Raw genomic sequence first — 22,760 nt, forward strand, 5'->3', positions numbered from 1 at the left:
AACATATAAACCAAAATCAGAAAGGAAAGTTAAAAAGTTTGTTCATTCGTTATATAATAATGTTCAAAAATATGATAACTCAGTATGTGGTAAATATATTGACCCTTCAGAAGTTTTCAAGAAAGCAAATGAAGAAGTTGATGTCACTTTTGATATGATTATTCCGGTAAATGATTTGTTAGCATTTCAGGCGTTCGATGATTATCCTAAATCATTTGGTGATATCATTCTTAAATATTATGTTTTCAGGGATACTTTAGTATTTTTGTCAGGTTGACCCGTTAAGAGTTGCTGATTTACAAAATTACGTTTATGAAAAGATAACTGATGAAAATTATGAAAAGATTATGAATCATGTTTATAAATATGATCGCAAATTCCAACAAATCGGACTTCCTACCAAATTAATTACAAGCTTAGCCGCTACATCTGCTGAGGCAACAGTTGATGACGTTATTATTTCATGCACAAAGATGGAAGTTTTAGAGGATAAATGCATTACACCAGGATACGGTTTAATTGAAGAATCAGTTAAAGCAATACCACGTTTATTTAGTAAGGAAGATCCATTCATGATTCCAGCTCAACATATTGACGTTCGTTCACTAAATGGAGGTTGCATCACTCCTGAAGGTATTAGCTCAGATTTCTCATACGCTCTTCATAATGTTACAGATGTTGTGTTAACATTTCCGAAGAATGCAATGCAAAGAACGGTTTTAGAAAATCCAATGCTTCGAGGTCTTCAGGTCACTATAGATTCCAGAAACTTCCCCGATCAAGCGATGACCACAGTGGGCGACATATTCTTTACACGTATGCTTCAAGCTTCTGATTTAGATGGAGTGAATGAATGCACAGAAGAATACGAGGACTCATTAACTAGACCACTGAATGCAGATGATGGCACACCATTAGCTAGAACATGGAAAGACCAAACTTCATTCTTATGCACTATTCCAGTTCAACGTGATGGAGCGGGTATATTCTTTGATGGATTAGAAACTTTCAACTCACAAAGTTACAGTACAAGTGAAAGCTTATCCAATCATTCAGGGTGAAAATGACCTTACTGTTCAAAGGTGACAAATCCTCCTCAGGTTTGGTTTACTAGGACTACATATTGGACATGGACACCGGACGAAGGTTTGAAATATCATCCAACAGGTACACCACCACAGTATAGAAGTTCATATGATGAAATATTGATGAATAGAAATGTTTAAAATTATAAATTTATTTTTGATTAAATGGATTTAAATTCATCCACCCTTATGAAGAATTAGCGGGAGTATATAATACATACGTAGATGATATGATTAATGAAGCATTGAGTGATAATAGAAATGCTCTATCTAAGGAAAAATTAATGAAAAATTCCATATTCTGAATGTTACTTAAATTCAATCACTGCAGCAATTGGTAAACAGAATAAAGGTAAAACATTAACGATATTAAAACAAATTATCATTATTGCTAAACACTTCCCCCCATTCACATGTGTTAATTTATATCAACCGTTCAGGTTCACCTTCAGATGATACATTTGAATCTTTAAAGCATTTAATCAAAATTCCAATTATTTATTTATCACAAAGAAGAAGCAGAAGATTATTTAAAAAACTTTTTAATGTATAAAGAATTATATAATACAATCAAGAAGCAAGGATTAGAGGATAAAATTATTGATAAACAACGGGATGAATTATTTGAAACACTTTCTATTTCAAATTTTGATAGAGAATTTTTGCATTCACTCATTTTTCTAGATGATGCCGTGAAATCAAAACTAATAACAAATGAGAAATCATATTTTATTCAGTTATTAACTCAATGTCGACACATTCAGTGTTCATTCTTTATGGCTGTTCAATATTTCAAAGCATTAAGCAAACATTAAATCAAATCTATCAACACTTTTCATTTTCAGTGGGTTTAGTCGTCAACAGTTGAACGTTATGCTTATCAAGTGAATTTACCAATGAGCATTAATGAACTTTACACACAATATCAGCAATTAGGTGAACATGGAAAAATAATAGTTGATTTAAATAAAGGAAGTGTTAAATTTGATTAACTTTTTATAATTAATTTTATTTTTTATTTATAATTAAACATGACAGAAATGGCAAATCTTCTACAGGTTCCATTAAAACAAGGAACAAACAAAAAGGGTGCATATAATAGAACTATGAAAGTTCCTGATGGAATGAAAGAATTAGTTCATATTGTTGCTGGTCTTCAAAAAGATGTTAAACAAATGAGAAACGTTTTAACATTACCAGAAGCTCAAGCATATGCCAAACGTCAAGGTCCAAATTGGGAAGCACACACGAAGCAGACATTACGGGTCCAAATGAAAACCTGATGGTATAAATGAATTTTCGTTACTGATGGACAAGGGAATATTAAAGTCATAAATGGTTACAAATTAACTATAACTGATTATCCTAAAACGTAAAGCATATAATGAACGTTATCCTATGCAATTTGATGAAAATGGAAAAGCTGTTAAACAATACATTGGAGAAGGTGAAAATGGTCCAATTAATTCATACCGTTATAATCCATATTCTTATTTCAATGAAGAATTAAATGCTATTGAAGAGGGACCGGATGGATTACCACAATATTCTAACCAGTTTGATGGTCAATATGCAAATATTAGACCTGAAATTTCAGCTAAGAAATTCTTTAAAGTTGCTTTATTCGATCCAGTTTTCGCAAATGTTAAAGATGAACTTAAACATCAATTCCAACCAATTATAGTAGCAAGAATTGCATCAGGTGCTTTATCTCAAGCATTCAAAGATTTAATTAAGAAACCATTATATCAGCAACGAGGTTTAACTTATGATTTAGTTAAGGAATTAGATAAAAGAAAATTTGAGAAATCAGATGATTATAAGAATGCAATTAATGAATATATTAGGTCTATTAATTACAATGAACCAGCTAAAAATCAACTTCAAGAACAAATACAGGGAATAATAGATTCAAAACTTCCAGCAAAATAAAAGTTTAAATATATTTTTTTTATTCGAATATAAATGAGAAGACGTTTCACTAGTCAAAAGAACACTAACGCAAAAGCAGAGATTACGGTTGGTTATAACGTAAATGATGATAAATCACGAATTATTCAAAATGTTAAAGTTAATGTTAGCCCTGAATTAACAAGGTCAGCAACTCAACCAAATTTATTAACTCGTGACTTACCGAAAAAGGAGGAGGAGCAAAATAAAGAAGATGGAGACCCAATCATTTTATCTGAACCCGGTAAAGAACCTGTTGAAATTCCCACTTATCCAACATACCCCCCACCTCTTTCATCAAACATCGAGAACCCATATAAAATAGACATTAATTCTGAATTAATGAAAATTTACCGTGATATAATAATTAATAATTATGATTCAATAATAAATTTAATTGACCAATCCGGTTTAATTATTTTACCTTATGAATCATTAATTCACATTATCGCCATTCTTTGTGATGTTCAAGATTCAGACGTTAAGATTCAATTTTTCATAGATGATGAGGTTTCATGCTGCGGAACAGTTGCAAAAATAAATCCTATAAAGGATATTAGCACAATTAAGATATCAAAGAACGGAACAACAACTGAACTTCATTTAACATATAATGATATTTATAATAAAATAGTTGATGAATATAAAATATCACTTGAAAAATTCTTTGTTAAGGCTATTTAATATTCAAGCATTAACATTATCGAATAATAATCCTTTGAATCATAATCAATAATAATTGACCTTTCACCAGTTTCTATCGTTTGTTTTATTTCTTTTTGTTCCCCACTATCCGGATCGGTCATTGTAATTGTTTTTGTTATAGTATCAGCTTTATCTTTAACTTCAATCTTTTTTCCATCGGGATATTTAAACCAAAATTCCAAAAATTCGATATTGTCAATCTGTTCATATTTTAATCTATCAATTACATTTTTAATACCATCTGAAAATCTTATGAAATGGTCATTATATGGGTTTGATTGAACTAAATTTGAATGAAGTGAAATATAACCTGTTGATGAATATGACACTGACTCATATTTTCTGAAAACACTAAAATTTATAACATGAATGAATTTCTTATTCGTTGAATTTATGAATTCATGAGGTAATCTTATTCTAGTTTTATTTATCACTGGAAAATAACGCTTTACCATATTTTTAATCGTAATAAAAATGTCAATTATCAATATTATTTCGAATAATAACTGTGAATTAAATTTAACAGTTAGCGGAATTTATAATGTTACTCTCGTTTCTGTGAGTGGTAAATTTAATCCCATTCTTTTAGACCCTTCAGATTATATATCATTTATTAAAGATGACCTTGAAAAAACGTATGATATGTATATAAATAATGTGATAGCGAAATGGGATATTAACATGATTTTAAGTTATTTAAATGAATCATTTATCGTATGGTATGAAGAAAATTTTAAATCAAAACCTGATAAACTTTTTGAACTTGATGAAATAAATAACCTTATTAAATTCCCGCTGAAAATTAAATTTTGTACTCCTCATCTTCGTTCATTGTTGGGGATATTAAATTTTGAAAAAGATGTTGGGGATGTTTTGTATTCTGACACTGGTTCCAATTTCATTTTAATCAAATGTGATAAAGTTAATACCCCAATGAGATTTTCACATCAAACATTAGACCCTAACTCTTACCCATCAATACAAAACATTTTATCCATCAACTTAAACACATTTTATTTATCATATCCGTTTCAATTATCCGGGAATTCATTTATTCTTCATTCAAAAGATTTATCAAATATTAAATTTAGAATAACTGACCTATTTGATTGTGATTTAGAATTTATGAATGAAATATTATGGCAATTTCAAATAGAGAAAATAGCTGATGAGATAACGGATTAAATATTTATTTTTAAATCATAATAAATGATTAAACAACAGCAACTTAAGGCGCAAAGCGCCCAGGTCCTTCAGACCATTACATACGCCATATATGCATATAATTCAAAGACGGCAGAACAAACGCAAAGGTTGAAATATGGAGATTTGGAGATAGTATTGAAAAATGACCGTTTCGAATTCGTTTGCAAAGGTGGTGCAGTGATATCAAATATAAGAAATTTTATTTATGAATTCAAAAATTAAAGGAATAACGGATGATATAACATCAATTCCACCAGAAGAACAGAGATATTACGCATTAAATGCATTTCCTAAAGTTTTGAAGATTGGAAGATTTAATTTAAATGAGGAATTCATAGAAGGTTTCCTAAACGACATAATGAAGAAGGTGGATAAGGAATATGTGGATAGTGAATTAAATAAGAAGGCAAATTTGGTTTATGTTGATGAAAAAGATAATGAAATTAAAGAAAAGGTTGAATGGTATCATGAATGGACATCGGAGACTTTTAAAGTTAAAGCTGATACAGGATGGGTTTCAAGATGTTTAGACCTTAAAGCAGATAAAACTTATGTTGATGAAAAAGATAATGAAATTAAAGAAAAGGTTGAATGGTATCATGAATGGACTCGGAGACTTTTAAAGTTAAAGCTGATACAGGATGGGTTTCAGGATGTTTAGACCTTAAAGCAGATAAAACTTATGTTGATGAAAATTATGCAAAGAAGTCGGAAGTAAATGATGTGATTACAAGCATGAAAAATGAAATACTTCAAACATTATATCCTGTTGGTTCTATTTATACGTCAATGAACTCAACAAATCCCGCAACAGTTCTGGGTTTTGGTACGTGGAAGCAGATTGTAGATAAATTCTTATACTGTGCTAGATATTCAAAGCAAACAGGAGGTTCGAAGAAAATTAAAGAAGCAAACCTTCCACCGCACACTCATACAGGAACGACAAACTTTTCTGGCGACCATAGCCACTCATTAAGAGACCACCCATTATACAACTCAGAATATAAAGCTGGCAATGATGTTTTATCTCCATCTTATAACAATGCAGCAAAAAAGATTTTTCGACCAACTGAACCGGGAGGAAATCATTCACACACTTTCACAACAAATCCAACAGGCTTGGGTAAAGATTACATGCCACCATTTGTGACTATATTCGCATGGTACCGCGTTCATTGAATGTGCTTGAGCCCAGACCTTTGGGTCAAGGCTTACCGAATGAATTAAATATATTTTATGTCTGTAATTAATTAGGTAATGAAGTAATGGATGAACTGCAGAAATATATTTTATTTTTATATAAATGGATACCCCACAAGCTCAAAATTTACCACGAATCATAACAAGGGAGGAAATGATAAAAATGATGCAAGAACGAATTAAAAACAACAAACCACGAAAACCGAGAAGAACCCAGAAGGGTTCGGGAAGAGGAATAAAAATTAAATTTGGATTGAGTTTAAAAATTCATCTTTATTAAATTCATCTCTTCCAATCAATTTATTTATTCTATTAAATTCTTTTATTTTTGCTTCACTCAGTTTAAGGATTGAACGGTAAGTTTCTAATTTTTCGATTATTTCTTTCCTCTCTTTATCGTTTTCAGCCCCACCGCATTGCGGCTTCTTTTTGCAATAGCATATTTTTGATTTAATTCTGTTTAGTTTCTTTTTATATTCATTGTCTGGACTCTTGGCTGCTTTGTTGTCACTCATTTCTTACGAAATAAAAAAATTAAATATTATTTAAATATAATGGAGTAATAAAATAAATCGGAATTTCTATTAATTTATTGTCAACTTCAACTAATGCATTGCCGTTAATATATCTAACAAATTCAGCTATTGTGTCAAATCTTCGTCTTCTTTTTGTCATTGATTTATCAGTTTTTCCATAATCGAGATGAATCAAAACTTTATCCCCTTGTTTAAAATTCATGAGCCCCGAATTAATTTGTTCACGTTTAACATCATTCAACCTTTCCATTTGCTATCTTGAAATCCTTTTTAAAATCTTTTTGCTTCTTTAATGTTTGAAATGGATATAATAAAGTGAATGATGAAGGATTAACTGAAGGAGGAGGAGGTACTGTCGTTGGAGGTTTTGGTGTTGCAAGTGGTTTAATTTTATCTGCTTTGATTTTGGATTTCATTCCCCCCTTCATTAATTCTGGATGTATTCTATTCATTTGTTTTAAATATGCTGTATATAAAGGTTTGATATACTTTCCCGCTTCGAGTTTATGTTGAAGGATGAATTCCAAAAGTTGATCTTCATTTAAAAGTCGGCTGAATATGGTTTAACTAATGAATCATAAATTAAAGCTTGTGCTTCATTTATGGTCTGAAGGACCTGGGCGTTTTGCACCTTTTGTTTTTGTTCCTTTGTTTTTTGCGGCTCATGATTATATAATTTATATAGTTCATCAATATCTTCTTCTGTTAATACTTTATTTTTGAAATCTTTCAATTGTTTAAGTTGTGATTTAGTTTTTTCCTTTGTATATTCATTATTTTTAATTTTGTCTTTAATTTTAGAAATTATTTTATCATGATATTTCAAAATTTCATTTTTATAATATGGATAATAATAATCCATATCATCATCCGTTATATTGTTATTATGTTTTTGGAGATATGATTTTAATTCATAATAATTAAGAAAATTTTGATTAAGTACTAAATCATAAATTAAATTTTTTAAATCTGTGTTATCCATTTATATAAAAATAAAATAAATGTTTAAGGGTGCCCACCTCTTTGAATCATAGTATCAAAACCATCATTAACGGTTCCTTTTGTCTCTTCTGTGGCATTTTATTAAAAATAAAATTTTAAATTGTATTAAATAAATGGCATACAACATCCATTTTCACAACATACAGCCTTAGTGTGTGCTCCTGTTAATGCAGTCTTACCGATTGTTAAGCGAGTCATTGACCCGTTTTTAAGTTGTAAATTAATATTCTGACCATCAAATATCACTTTATCATTTATTATATCCAAATAATTTTTAGGTGTTAATTGTTTATTTTGTCGTAAACTAACACCTTTCATTTTTTGTGCAATCTTTTTAAAATCACTTCCATCAATTGAACCGTTGAATGATGTATAACACTTAGGGCATAAAGCAACCATGTTATCACCTTGTTTCTCAATTGCTAAACCCAATAACTTCTTCTCATGTGCTTTTTCTTCAGCTTTATTCTTTAATTTAGGTTTAAATTTCTCATCAAAACAGAAGAAATCAAATGGTGCGAATTTGAAAATGTTTTTATCATAAAATTGTTTATCGGTAACAATTGCTTGAAATGCTTGAGTGTTAGGAAGATTTGGGTCGCCAGCGATTGCCCAATAAGATGAATCAGTATCACCTTCAATGAAATGAAAACGATTAACATTCAAGCATTTATACATAAAATCATAAATGAAAACCAAATACCAGTATTTAGCATTATCTAAAGTGAAGAATGCCTCTTGTAAACATGTATCACATCTATAAAATCTATCTTTAAGCATCACTTGATATGTATCTTCACCTATTTCTCTTATGTTTTTAAACTTATTTGACATACATGCAACGCGTGCCTTCTGTGCATTCATTATTTTAGTCTTTGTGTAATTTTGTGTATTCATTGCATCGTAACCATATGATCCATTAAGTGAAATCTTGCAAAATAAACTTTTTCCTTTATTTCCTTCTAATTCAGCCTTTTGTCTTTCGTTCATAAATTTGTTCGCAAATTCATTAAAACAAGTGTTTTTAGTAAATGTTAAAATTGATTGAATGTCATCAATGATAAAATAAAATCTGTCTATTAGATACCAAAGATAATAAGAAGAAAATGGTTGATATTGGTTGTGTGTTGATGCTAACTGAGTTAATTTCCTCTGTTTCTGGTCAACCGGTAGATTGTTTGATTTCATGTAATTATACATAAAACTGCCAATTGTTTTTTCATCTGTGATAATATCTAAGTTTCTTATTATCGGTAAAAAGTTTATGTAATCATTAATGTATTTTTCATCAATGTGACCCTTTACTTCAGCCACGAATAAAGTATTTTTCTTCTTAATTATTCCCAGTGCTTTTGCTTTCTTTGTTGCTGTATCACAAATGATAACACCATTCAATCTTCCCGGCATATACATTTTATGGTTAGTATATTGAATGAAATCATGAGGATTAGATGAAAATGATGAAGGATATAATGAATTAAAATCAACACCAACGAAATGAGTCATAATGTTGGTGGTGTCCTCATTTGATACAGTTTTAGTTTCTGGATTATATGCAAGTTTATTAATGTGCGTGATTCCTTTAAGATTTACTCTATGTTGAACATTTGATAAACCATCAGTAATTCCATTACGGAGAATGTGATAAGCTTCAACTGAATCTAAAGTCATTGGTAAATTATTTTTAATGCATAATTTCTTAAATTGATTCTTAAACGTTGAACATCTTCATCTTTATTTGATTTTACGACATTGCAATAACAACACATTAACTGACAATTTTCTTTGGTATGTGGTTTTTCATTATCGATTCTATCCAATGTTGGTTTATTTGCATATGTAAACGATTTACCACACATTTTGCATTTAGATGAAAGGATTAAATCGTGATAGTATTGAAAATCATCCATTGAAACATTATTTTTAGTATCCCTTTCTGCTTTTTCATCTTGTTTCTTATATGATTCAATTTTATATTTCCAATACTTTTTCGTTAATTCAAAACTTGATTCTATCTCTTCCTCAGGATATTTTTCATTAGGATTAAAGTCTTTATATGCTAAAGCGTAACGAATCATTGAAGCATTCGATGATAAAGAAAGATTATGAAGCGTGTCAATTTTATAAACAAATGTTTCTTCAATAATTTTATCGATTGGGTCAATCATAATTTCAACATCTTTATTGCAATAATGAATAAAATATTCTAATATATTCTTAAAATTTTTAGCATCATTGAGATATATTTGATAATCACTATCTGATATAGTTTCTTGGGTTAATGCTGAATAAAATGAATCTTTCGTGAATGGTTCCTCTTTATATAATTCTTCTTCGTAATTCTCCCATGTGATGAATTGATAAGGGAAAAAGGATTTAACACGTGATTTATTGTTTCCGAAATCTTGAGTGAATTGGTCTAATGTCCCACCCGCTATATAATTTCTGATGTCAATAAATCTCAATTCATATGGAACGTTTGTTTTCTTTACAATGATTTGCTTAAATTGTGAAGATGAACCCAGCATTGATTTTATTTTCCATTTTGCAGTGTTTAAATCACGAAGAATTAAATTTAAATCAAACTTTCCCGAATTAAAACCTATGATATTCACTTTATTGAATTCCTCATCTAGAAGTTCTTTAAATGCTTCCTTCTGTTTTTCATTTAATGTATGGGACAAAGTCCCAGCCGTTTGCGACTTCAATAATTCATTGTATTGACTCATATTTGATTCAACAACTAATGAACAGGTTGAAAATAAAAACTCAATCCAATCAGAAATAAAAGAATCACTCGAAGTTAAGCAAAAATTCCTCGTATATGTTTTATCGTTTAATTTAACCGTTGATGATACCATGAATGGTTTTAAGTAAGCGTTCAAAGTTGCACACTCAGAAAGTTGTAATTCTTCTTTAGTCTCTAATGTTTCAAAGTCAAAAGTAATATAATATCTTGTCGGTTGATAATATTCCTGCAAATTGTGAGCTAATAACCACTGATATATCTTCTGTTTCGTAATATGTGGTGCATATGGTTGCTGTGTCTTTTGCAACTGAACGTCTTGAATTAATCTTCCATTATTTTCTTTACATTTCTCACAATGCTTTAAAAATCTTCTTTGGTTTTTCCTTTCTGGATCATCACGGATAGAATAAACTTCTTCTTTACAAAATGGACAAACTTTATAGCCAGTGAGTGCTTCAACGTCTGTTATTCTGTCAGCGTGAAGTTTTCCACATGGACTCTGTGTTAATAAAATATTTACTGTTTCAAATTCTGGATCTATCATTATTGATTCCACTAATGGAAAGTCTACCTTATTTATGTCCACGTCTTCTGGTTGAGGATCACAATAATAGAAATCAATATTAACATTTAACATTCTCGCTAATCTCTCACTTTCTGATGAAATGTCAAACCCTTCATATGCATCTATTGCTTCATTTAAATAGCTCCTACGAGTTTTAGGATTAGCACCATCAGGAATGTTATAGAAGCGTTTAAATAACCTTCTACCTTCTGCTCTAATTTGATTATCATTCATTTTAGCTGTTCCGTTTTTGTTCATTTATGTAAGAATAAAAAATTAAAAAATAAATAAAAATAAAGTTTATTTTTTAAAGCCCATAAAATGAATTAAAAACACATAAATTTTTATCATCTGCGACGTGACGAATACATTTTAATTTACTCAAGAATGCGTACCCTGATACATTAAATCTAATTCCTGTCTTATTTAATTTCACAACTTTGAAAAGGAATGTATGAATAGCTATAAAATGATGAGAAGATGTTTTATGGGTTGCTTCCATTTTTTCTGAAATAAATGAATAAATATAATGTTTATAAGTTTTCATATCTTTTATGTTCTTAATAACGAATGGTATAGACATTTCCACTTCATCTTCCTTCGGTGCTGTTCTTTCATATGAAACATTATTAGTATCTTCAACAATGAAACCGCAATCACATAAAATTTTATAGGTTCCAATGGTTTCTTTTGATATTTTATCTAATAAATCAAAAACTTTATCAACACCTGTGCATTTATTTAAATAATAATTTGTGTAAATATCATGATCTTCTTTCTTAATCGTATTAGTTGCATATGTCACGTTTTTAAGAGCTTTTTTGAATTTCTCAGAATCTAAAGGTGGTGAAAGTAGGATACAGGGGTATTCTTCATTATCAATAAATTGTAACTTATGTTTACGAATAAATTTAGTACCTTCTTCTGAAAGTGTTTCGTCTATTTCACCATCTAATAAATTTTGTGTTGATTCTGAGACATAATTTTTATATCTTTCTTCATGAGATTTCTGAACTTCTGATTCTGAAGCTGGGATATTCATTAAACCCTCTACTTCATTTTCATTATATTTTTCAACTTCTCTTAATTCCTTAATTTTTTCATCTATTTCATCTCTTATTTTTTTCAGTCTTTCAATTTCATTGTATTCATCATCTTTAATCCGTTCTTCATAATATTCAGGGAAAACATCAGGTTCTTTAGGTTTTTCTTCTTCAGATGTGGGATATAAGAAATTTATAACATCATCTTTATTCATTTTTCCATCATAATCTAAATCATTTAATAACTCCGCGAATTTTTTACAATTTCTTAAATAATATTTATCAACTTCATAACCCACCTCCTCTAATATATCCTTTATTTCCTCGTTTGTGAATCCTAATTTTTTAACGTTGTTAGTTTTGACGCTCATTTCATACAAAATAAAAAATAAAATAATAAACATAACTTTTTAATTTTATTTCTAATTTCTTTTACTCGTTTATGAGGTCTTTGATTATGACTCCATTGATTCCATTCAGGATTTAAACAATGTTTAATTAATCGCGGAATATCTGACATCATCTATATATAGCTTCTTTTATAAAAGATAAAAAAATAAATTATTTTAAAATTAATGTTAATTTTTTAATGATTTATTTCATTATGTTTGGGCTGAGTGTAAATGTCTTACAATTTTGAAAATTTTTTAAATCTTGATTTATTCAAAAACGTAAGAATAAAAACCGTAAGAATCATACATTTTTTACTTCATATGTTAAAAAAAATGATACAAAATCGCTCGATATTGTATGAATTCTTACGTTTACAAAAAAAGTCACTAAACCCATCATATCCTACTACTTCCAAATATTGCAAAATTGCATTTAAACAAGTTAAGGAGAATACTATATTAACCGTGTTGTAAGGAAATATAACAATTTTAAAGATTTTGCGACAGAATTTGAAAAAATATGAAAATCAGATATATAAAAATTGAATAAAATAACATTATGATGGAATATAAGTAGATGAGCTATTAATGCTGCTATGATTTAAAATTGAGTAGTAATGAAATAGAATTTCGATTAAAAAAATTAATGTAATCGTATGAAAGCTAATTAATATTCGCAAAAATTTTAACCTACTAATAAAATTCTGATTATATTAAGATATTTTAAAAATGAGATTCCAAATTGAATGGTGATGGAGATGAAAATTTTTAAAAATATAAATAAGAGGATAAATTGATTGAGATATTAACTAGTAAATATTTGAAAAAGTAAATTATTTGAAATCCTTTAAAAATGTTACGGATAAAAGCTATATAAATAAAATGACTGGTGTGGTTGGTTAGCATAATGTGTAATATCAAAAAGAATTAATGGGTGTTGTGAAGTGAGCAACTTTGAGAAGAATCATTTGTGATTCTTGTCAAAGTTGAATCAAAGACAACAATTGATAGACAACTGTTGTCTTTGTGTACAACATTCACTTGAATTATAAACAATAACAAGTGTTTGTTGTTCACTGAGCAACTTTGAGAAGAATCATTTGTGATTCTTGTCAAAGTTGAATCAAAGACAACAATTGATAGACAATTGTTGTCCTTGTGTACAACATTCACTTGAATTATAAACAATAACAAGTGTTTGTTGTTCACTGAGCAACTTTGAGAAGAATCATTTGTGATTCTTGTCAAAGTTGAATCAAAGACAACAATTGATAGACAATTGTTGTCCTTGTGTACAACATTCACTTGAATTATAAACAATAACAAGTGTTTGTTGTTCACTGAGCAACTTTGAGAAGAATCATTTGTGATTCTTGTCAAAGTTGAATCAAAGACAACAATTGATAGACAATTGTTGTCCTTGTGTACAACATTCACTTGAATTATAAACAATAACAAGTGTTTGTTGTTCACTGAGCAACTTTGAGAAGAATCATTTGTGATTCTTGTCAAAGTTGAATCAAAGACAACAATTGATAGACAATTGTTGTCCTTGTGTACAACATTCACTTGAATTATAAACAATAACAAGTGTTTGTTGTTCACTGAGCAACTTTGAGAAGAATCATTTGTGATTCTTGTCAAAGTTGAATCAAAGACAACAATTGATAGACAATGGTTGTCTATGTGTTCGATAAACACGTGTTATTTATGAATATACACGTGTTTGTTGTTCACTGAGCAACTTTTAGAAGAATCATTTTGTCATACTTTGAAACACAAAATAGCATATTATGCTTTTATTTATCTATATGTGTCATTTTGGGAGACATTGTCTATGCAAGTCTCCCAGAATGACACATTCATACACAATCTTCTTCTGATTGTGTATCTTTTGTCAACAAAGTGCAACAGTGCACTGTTATTGTGTGCTATGCGTCATTGTGGGAGACATTGTCTATGCAAGTCTCCCAGAATGACACATTCATACACAATCTTCTTCTGATTGTGTATCTTTTTCAACAAAGTGCAACAGTGCACTGTTATTGTGTGCTATGCGTCATTGTGGGAGACATTGTCTATGCAAGTCTCCCAGAATGACACATTCATACACAATCTTCTTCTGATTGTGTATCTTTTGTCAACAAAGTGCAACAGTGCACTGTTATTGTGTGCTATGCGTCATTGTGGGAGACATTGTCTATGCAAGTCTCCCAGAATGACACATTCATACACAATCTTCTTCTGATTGTGTATCTTTTGTCAACAAAGTGCAACAGTGCACTGTTATTGTGTGCTATGCGTCATTGTGGGAGACATTGTCTATGCAAGTCTCCCAGAATGACACATTCATACACAATCTTCTTCTGATTGTGTATCTTTTGTCAACAAAGTGCAACAGTGCACTGTTATTGTGTGCTATGCGTCATTGTGGGAGACATTGTCTATGCAAGTCTCCCAGAATGACACATTCATACACAATCTTCTTCTGATTGTGTATCTTTTGTCAACAAAGTGCAACAGTGCACTGTTATTGTGTGTGCTATGCGTCATTGTGGGAGACATTGTCTATGCAAGTCTCCCAGAATGACACATTCATACACAATCTTCTTCTGATTGTGTATCTTTTGTCAACAAAGTGCAACAGTGCACTGTTATTGTGTGCTATGCGTCATTGTGGGAGACATTGTCTATGCAAGTCTCCCAGAATGACACATTCATACACAATCTTCTTCTGATTGTGTATCTTTTGTCAACAAAGTGCAACAGTGCACTGTTATTGTGTGCTATGCGTCATTGTGGGAGACATTGTCTATGCAAGTCTCCAGAATGACACATTCATACACAATCTTCTTCTGATTGTGTATCTTTTGTCAACAAAGTGCAACAGTGCACTGTTATTGTGTGCTATGCGTCATTGTGGGAGACATTGTCTATGCAAGTCTCCCAGAATGACACATTCATACACAATCTTCAATTCTTGTTTTAATTTTGTCTCATATTAACTGAATATCTCTCTTCACCATATTTACTTCTAATACCCGACAATAACCTACCATAAAACCCCTAAATCCACTTTTTCTTCTTTCATTACTTTCAAATTCTAAGATTCAAATTTTTTTTCTATTTCATTCAGTTTTCTTTTATCAAAATCATATAACCATTCATACTGATTCTTAATTTACGATATTACATTGAGATTTCATCTTTTTTCATATTTCGAATTAAATCAGCTATTTAAACTTAATATCCGGACCTGTCAGTATTCAAATATTATTGGCCACATGTATCTGAGCATTTACACGGATTTTACCCATGTTTTGCAAAAAAAACCAAAATGATAGAGTGGGTCATAAGGATCAGTTTTGCTATAGCTTGTCCGGCTTGAAACTCAATATTCATTCGGGAAAAGACGTTTCAAAATTTTGTAAAGTATTCAAATTTGCAGCTTTGTTCGATTTGAAAATTGAAATTTGAAACGAAATGACTGTATGAATATGTTCTTCATATTGAATCTAAGCATTTCTTGGAATTTGGAGTTTTTCTAAAAAGTTTTATCGGTTGAAAAATTAAAAATAAAACAAAAGAATTTTTTCCGATTTTTTAAACGCATCTTAATTTTTTACGGACGAAGGAGTATTTGATCAAAGTTCAATAAGGCTATCACACTATATTATAGTTAGCTTGCAAAGTAAGCAATATAATCTGGAATTTAAGAATGATATAAAAATTTGATAATATAATTTTTGTGTGATTAAGTATTTAATATGAAAACATTAAATTTCATTAGGAATATTTAAATGCTGTTATGAAGGTAAAGGATAATAGTTGAGAAAACATAGATTAGAAAAATTTGCGAATGATTGTGAGGAATAAGTGTTTCAGTAGGTTGGGAATTCGATACGTGTAATAGGAAAAAAATGAGGATAAGAATTGAAATTGTATTTATGAATAGTTTTAATAGAGTGTAAGAACATTTGAGAAGAATGTGTCATTCTGGGAGACTTGCATAGACAATGTCTCCCACAATGACGCATAGCACACAATAACAGTGCACTGTTGCACTTTGTTGACAAAAGATACACAATCAGAAGAAGATTGTGTATGAATGTGTCATTCTGGGAGACTTGCATAGACAATGTCTCCCACAATGACGCATAGCACACAATAACAGTGCACTGTTGCACTTTGTTGACAAAAGATACACAATCAGAAGAAGATTGTGTATGAATGTGTCATTCTGGGAGACTTGCATAGACAATGTCTCCCACAATGACGCATAGCACACAATAACAGTGCACTGTTGCACTTTGTTGACAAAAGATACACAATCAGAAGAAGATTGTGTATGAATGTGTCATTCTGGGAGACTTGCATAGACAATGTCTCCCACAATGACGCATAGCACACAATAACAGTGCACTGTTGCACTTTGTTGACAAAAGATACACAATCAGAAGAAGATTGTGTATGAATGTGTCATTCTGGGAGACTTGCATAGACAATGTCTCCCACAATGACGCATAGCACACAATAACAGTGCACTGTTGCACTTTGTTGACAAAAGATACACAATCAGAAGAAGATTGTGTATGAATGTGTCATTCTGGGAGACTTGCATAGACAATGTCTCCCACAATGACGCATAGCACACAATAACAGTGCACTGTTGCACTTTGTTTGACAAAAGATACACAATCAGAAGAAGATTGTGTATGAATGTGTCATTCTGGGAGACTTGCATAGACAATGTCTCCCACAATGACGCATAGCACACAATAACAGTGCACTGTTGCACTTTGTTGACAAAAGATACACAATCAGAAGAAGATTGTGTATGAATGTGTCATTCTGGGAGACTTGCATAGACAATGTCTCCCACAATGACGCATAGCACACAATAACAGTGCACTGTTGCACTTTGTTGACAAAAGATACACAATCAGAAGAAGATTGTGTATGAATGTGTCATTCTGGGAGACTTGCATAGACAATGTCTCCCACAATGACGCATAGCACACAATAACAGTGCACTGTTGCACTTTGTTGACAAAAGATACACAATCAGAAGAAGATTGTGTATGAATGTGTCATTCTGGGAGACTTGCATAGACAATGTCTCCCACAATGACGCATAGCACACAATAACAGTGCACTGTTGCACTTTGTTGACAAAAGATACACAATCAGAAGAAGATTGTGTATGAATGTGTCATTCTGGGAGACTTGCATAGACAATGTCTCCCACAATGACGCATAGCACACAATAACAGTGCACTGTTGCACTTTGTTGACAAAAGATACACAATCAGAAGAAGATTGTGTATGAATGTGTCATTCTGGGAGACTTGCATAGACAATGTCTCCCACAATGACGCATAGCACACAATAACAGTGCACTGTTGCACTTTGTTGACAAAAGATACACAATCAGAAGAAGATTGTGTATGAATGTGTCATTCTGGGAGACTTGCATAGACAATGTCTCCCACAATGACGCATAGCACACAATAACAGTGCACTGTTGCACTTTGTTGACAAAAGATACACAATCAGAAGAAGATTGTGTATGAATGTGTCATTCTGGGAGACTTGCATAGACAATGTCTCCCACAATGACGCATAGCACACAATAACAGTGCACTGTTGCACTTTGTTGACAAAAGATACACAATCAGAAGAAGATTGTGTATGAATGTGTCATTCTGGGAGACTTGCATAGACAATGTCTCCCACAATGACGCATAGCACACAATAACAGTGCACTGTTGCACTTTGTTGACAAAAGATACACAATCAGAAGAAGATTGTGTATGAATGTGTCATTCTGGGAGACTTGCATAGACAATGTCTCCCACAATGACGCATAGCACACAATAACAGTGCACTGTTGCACTTTGTTGACAAAAGATACACAATCAGAAGAAGATTGTGTATGAATGTGTCATTCTGGGAGACTTGCATAGACAATGTCTCCCACAATGACGCATAGCACACAATAACAGTGCACTGTTGCACTTTGTTGACAAAAGATACACAATCAGAAGAAGATTGTGTATGAATGTGTCATTCTGGGAGACTTGCATAGACAATGTCTCCCACAATGACGCATAGCACACAATAACAGTGCACTGTTGCACTTTGTTGACAAAAGATACACAATCAGAAGAAGATTGTGTATGAATGTGTCATTCTGGGAGACTTGCATAGACAATGTCTCCCACAATGACGCATAGCACACAATAACAGTGCACTGTTGCACTTTGTTGACAAAAGATACACAATCAGAAGAAGATTGTGTATGAATGTGTCATTCTGGGAGACTTGCATAGACAATGTCTCCCACAATGACGCATAGCACACAATAACAGTGCACTGTTGCACTTTGTTGACAAAAGATACACAATCAGAAGAAGATTGTGTATGAATGTGTCATTCTGGGAGACTTGCATAGACAATGTCTCCCACAATGACGCATAGCACACAATAACAGTGCACTGTTGCACTTTGTTGACAAAAGATACACAATCAGAAGAAGATTGTGTATGAATGTGTCATTCTGGGAGACTTGCATAGACAATGTCTCCCACAATGACGCATAGCACACAATAACAGTGCACTGTTGCACTTTGTTGACAAAAGATACACAATCAGAAGAAGATTGTGTATGAATGTGTCATTCTGGGAGACTTGCATAGACAATGTCTCCCACAATGACGCATAGCACACAATAACAGTGCACTGTTGCACTTTGTTGACAAAAGATACACAATCAGAAGAAGATTGTGTATGAATGTGTCATTCTGGGAGACTTGCATAGACAATGTCTCCCAAATGACGCATAGCACACAATAACAGTGCACTGTTGCACTTTGTTGACAAAAGATACACAATCAGAAGAAGATTGTGTATGAATGTGTCATTCTGGGAGACTTGCATAGACAATGTCTCCCACAATGACGCATAGCACACAATAACAGTGCACTGTTGCACTTTGTTGACAAAAGATACACAATCAGAAGAAGATTGTGTATGAATGTGTCATTCTGGGAGACTTGCATAGACAATGTCTCCCACAATGACGCATAGCACACAATAACAGTGCACTGTTGCACTTTGTTGACAAAAGATACACAATCAGAAGAAGATTGTGTATGAATGTGTCATTCTGGGAGACTTGCATAGACAATGTCTCCCACAATGACGCATAGCACACAATAACAGTGCACTGTTGCACTTTGTTGACAAAAGATACACAATCAGAAGAAGATTGTGTATGAATGTGTCATTCTGGGAGACTTGCATAGACAATGTCTCCCACAATGACGCATAGCACACAATAACAGTGCACTGTTGCACTTTGTTGACAAAAGATACACAATCAGAAGAAGATTGTGTATGAATGTGTCATTCTGGGAGACTTGCATAGACAATGTCTCCCACAATGACGCATAGCACACAATAACAGTGCACTGTTGCACTTTGTTGACAAAAGATACACAATCAGAAGAAGATTGTGTATGAATGTGTCATTCTGGGAGACTTGCATAGACAATGTCTCCCACAATGACGCATAGCACACAATAACAGTGCACTGTTGCACTTTGTTGACAAAAGATACACAATCAGAAGAAGATTGTGTATGAATGTGTCATTCTGGGAGACTTGCATAGACAATGTCTCCCACAATGACGCATAGCACACAATAACAGTGCACTGTTGCACTTTGTTGACAAAAGATACACAATCAGAAGAAGATTGTGTATGAATGTGTCATTCTGGGAGACTTGCATAGACAATGTCTCCCACAATGACGCATAGCACACAATAACAGTGCACTGTTGCACTTTGTTGACAAAAGATACACAATCAGAAGAAGATTGTGTATGAATGTGTCATTCTGGGAGACTTGCATAGACAATGTCTTCCAGAATGAGACAATCTTCCGCAATTAGAATACGATTGCGAAACTTCGACCGACAAGAGTGCATTATGCACTTTTCGTTTTTTAATTTTGTCTCATATTAATTAAATATCTCTTTTCAACACGTTCACTTCTAATACCCGACAATAACCTACCATAAAACCTCTAAAGCCACTTTTTCTTCTCTATTTACTTTTAAATTCTGAGATTCAATTTTTTTTTCTATTTCATTCAGTTTTCTTTTATCAAAATCATATAACCATTCATACTGATTCTTAATTTACGATATTACATTGAGATTTCATCTTTTTTCATATTTCGAATTAAATCAGCTATTTAAACCTAATATCCGGACCTGTCAGTATTCAAATATTATTGGCCACATGTATCTGAGCATTTACACGGATTTTACCCATGTTTTGCAAAAAATGTGTTATGAGATGGGTGTTTGAATATGTTCTTCATATTGAATCTAAGCATTTCTTGGAATTTGGAGTTTTTCTAAAAAGTTTTATCGGTTGAAAAATTAAAAATAAAACAAAAGAATTTTTTCCGATTTTTTAAACGCATCTTAATTTTTAACGGACGAAGGAGTATTTGATCAAAGTTCAATAAGGCTATCACACTATATTATAGTTAGCTTGCAAAGTAAGCAATATAATCTGGAATTTAATAACTTCATAAAGATTTGATAAAACCATTTTTGTGTAAATTAGTATTTAATAGGAAAATATGAAATTAGATTAGTCAAACATATAAATTGTTATTATATGAAATGATAACAATTGATAAAACATACAGATTGGAAGATTAGGTGAATTTTTGTGATGAATAGGTGTGTTTGTATGTAATGCCTCTATAGTATATTCATAATAAAAATTACCCAGATTTTCCTTACTTTTACCACTCCCCATGTAATTTCTGGGGAAAACGATAATTCATTTTTTTTATGGATGAATAGATCGTTTTCCTAGAAAGGACCTCATATCTCTGGCTAAAAAGAGTGTCAGATCCTAAATAGGTTATTGATCTAGTGTACAAATCCAATAAAAAGCCTATTTTTTTGGCTTTTTTGGTGCTCATTTTTTCGAAGATCTACATGAATATGGGGAAACCATCGGATTTTTTTGGTTAACCCACATCTTCATGTAGTCTGGACTATCTTTCCTCGAAGGACCTCTTTACGGGTGTAAAAACTCATAAAGTTCTCAAAAGATTCATTCTCGATCTCCATGCTGAAAGAATTTACAATAAAAAAGAGATCTACGCATCAAACTACAGCCATAAATGAACTGAACCCCTAAAGCTCAGCTCTTAGTTTATCAAAAACGTCGAAACCTTCTCATTGCAATCAAATTTTCTCAATAACTCATAAGAAAAATCGAATTTTGATTAAGCCGATGTTATAGGTATCACAAATACTACAAACTTGAGCAATATCGAAATTGCCAGCAAAAGTTTGAAATTGCATTGCTCATATTTGTTTTGTAAACTAAAAATCTGCTTATATTATTCATTAATTTTTTATATATTATTCATATACTTTAATAAAAACAATACTATTTCACCTTAAAAATGAATTTCATAAGTCAATATTATTTTTTTGAAAATGTATCAATTTTCGATTAAAACAACATGAGAATAAAATTTACGCAAAATTATTTTAAAAAATGGTTTTAAAAATTTACAATTGATGAAGAATAAGATTGCAAGAAGTTTTGAAGTTTAATTTTAAGAAAAAAAATTCGGATATTATTCATGGATCTAAGTAATCTGATATTTGAGTATCGGCACTATGCATAAAACATATATTTATAGTTTTTTTGGATTTTTATGATTTTAAATATATTCAAATTTGGCAATCCAATAGATTTTTAAAAAATAAATAAAAATAGATTACATATGCAGCAGATTTAGAACATGAAACAAATCTTATAGTGACCCAAAAAAAAATTCATGATCCAAAAAAGAAAAAAATTGGCTAAATGGGAATCAAACCTTGGCATAATGAATCATTATGTCGGATGTTTCCACTACACCGGCAGTTCGAAAAATACCCTTGGTGGTTCTATTTAATAGCTACTCCCAACGATAGGCGGTGTCCCCAGCTTTAGAGAGGTGGTAAAAGTAAGGCAAATCTGGGTAGTATACTATAAAAACTTGATTTGAGAAGAAAATTAATGTGGAATAAGAAGATTGTAGAGAAACGTCTCATTCTGTGAGACAGTCACAAATAATATCTCCTTACCATATCAAATCCTTAAATTTTATATATGCTATTTTTTTAATCTTTTAAAAATTTCTCTTTAACTCTCTTCAAAGACTTTCTTTTATGTCAAAAATTTGTTTCACTTTGCCCCAACTCATATACTCTAAAAATAATAACAATAGCCAAATATATAA

At 31.4% G+C, this 22,760-nt stretch overlaps 7 protein-coding genes and 1 pseudogene across 8 annotated transcripts, besides 1 other annotated feature; 3 read left to right on the forward strand and 5 right to left on the reverse strand.

The window, feature by feature from the left end:
- Window positions 1-650: 650 nt before the first annotated feature.
- Window positions 651-12,470: a mobile genetic element.
- On the forward strand, window positions 3,051-3,719 carry TVAGG3_1019640 (uncharacterized protein; the record flags this gene model as incomplete). The annotated part of the gene is made up of 1 exon (XM_001308494.2): window positions 3,051-3,719. The coding sequence occupies one exon, from the start codon at window positions 3,051-3,053 to the stop codon at window positions 3,717-3,719; it is 669 nt and encodes a 222-aa protein (XP_001308495.2).
- TVAGG3_1019650 (uncharacterized protein) lies at window positions 5,152-5,607 on the forward strand (the record flags this gene model as incomplete). The annotated part of the gene is made up of 1 exon (XM_051254759.1): window positions 5,152-5,607. The coding sequence occupies one exon, from the start codon at window positions 5,152-5,154 to the stop codon at window positions 5,605-5,607; it is 456 nt and encodes a 151-aa protein (XP_051080333.1).
- Window positions 5,736-6,125, forward strand: TVAGG3_1019660 (keratin-associated protein family; the record flags this gene model as incomplete). The annotated part of the gene is made up of 1 exon (XM_051254760.1): window positions 5,736-6,125. One exon carries the CDS (start codon window positions 5,736-5,738, stop codon window positions 6,123-6,125), a length of 390 nt encoding a protein of 129 aa, XP_051080334.1.
- Window positions 6,389-6,661, reverse strand: TVAGG3_1019670 (uncharacterized protein; the record flags this gene model as incomplete). Its single annotated transcript, XM_051254761.1, has 1 exon — window positions 6,389-6,661. The coding sequence occupies one exon, from the start codon at window positions 6,659-6,661 to the stop codon at window positions 6,389-6,391; it is 273 nt and encodes a 90-aa protein (XP_051080335.1).
- Window positions 6,916-7,544, reverse strand: TVAGG3_1019680 (annotated as a pseudogene). Its single transcript has one exon. A coding segment is annotated over exon 1 (629 nt).
- On the reverse strand, window positions 7,790-8,362 carry TVAGG3_1019690 (DNA/RNA polymerase superfamily; the record flags this gene model as incomplete). The annotated part of the gene is made up of 1 exon (XM_051254762.1): window positions 7,790-8,362. One exon carries the CDS (start codon window positions 8,360-8,362, stop codon window positions 7,790-7,792), a length of 573 nt encoding a protein of 190 aa, XP_051080336.1.
- TVAGG3_1019700 (uncharacterized protein) lies at window positions 9,352-9,852 on the reverse strand (the record flags this gene model as incomplete). Its single annotated transcript, XM_051254763.1, has 1 exon — window positions 9,352-9,852. One exon carries the CDS (start codon window positions 9,850-9,852, stop codon window positions 9,352-9,354), a length of 501 nt encoding a protein of 166 aa, XP_051080337.1.
- TVAGG3_1019710 (uncharacterized protein) lies at window positions 10,730-11,256 on the reverse strand (the record flags this gene model as incomplete). Its single annotated transcript, XM_051254764.1, has 1 exon — window positions 10,730-11,256. A coding segment is annotated over one exon (527 nt), but the record flags the coding sequence as incomplete, so codon positions are not given.
- Window positions 12,471-22,760: the final 10,290 nt, after the last annotated feature.

Source organism: Trichomonas vaginalis, chromosome I, assembly GCF_026262505.1.
Source record: "Trichomonas vaginalis G3 chromosome I, whole genome shotgun sequence".
In the NCBI taxonomy this organism is placed as follows: Eukaryota; Parabasalia; order Trichomonadida; family Trichomonadidae; genus Trichomonas; species Trichomonas vaginalis.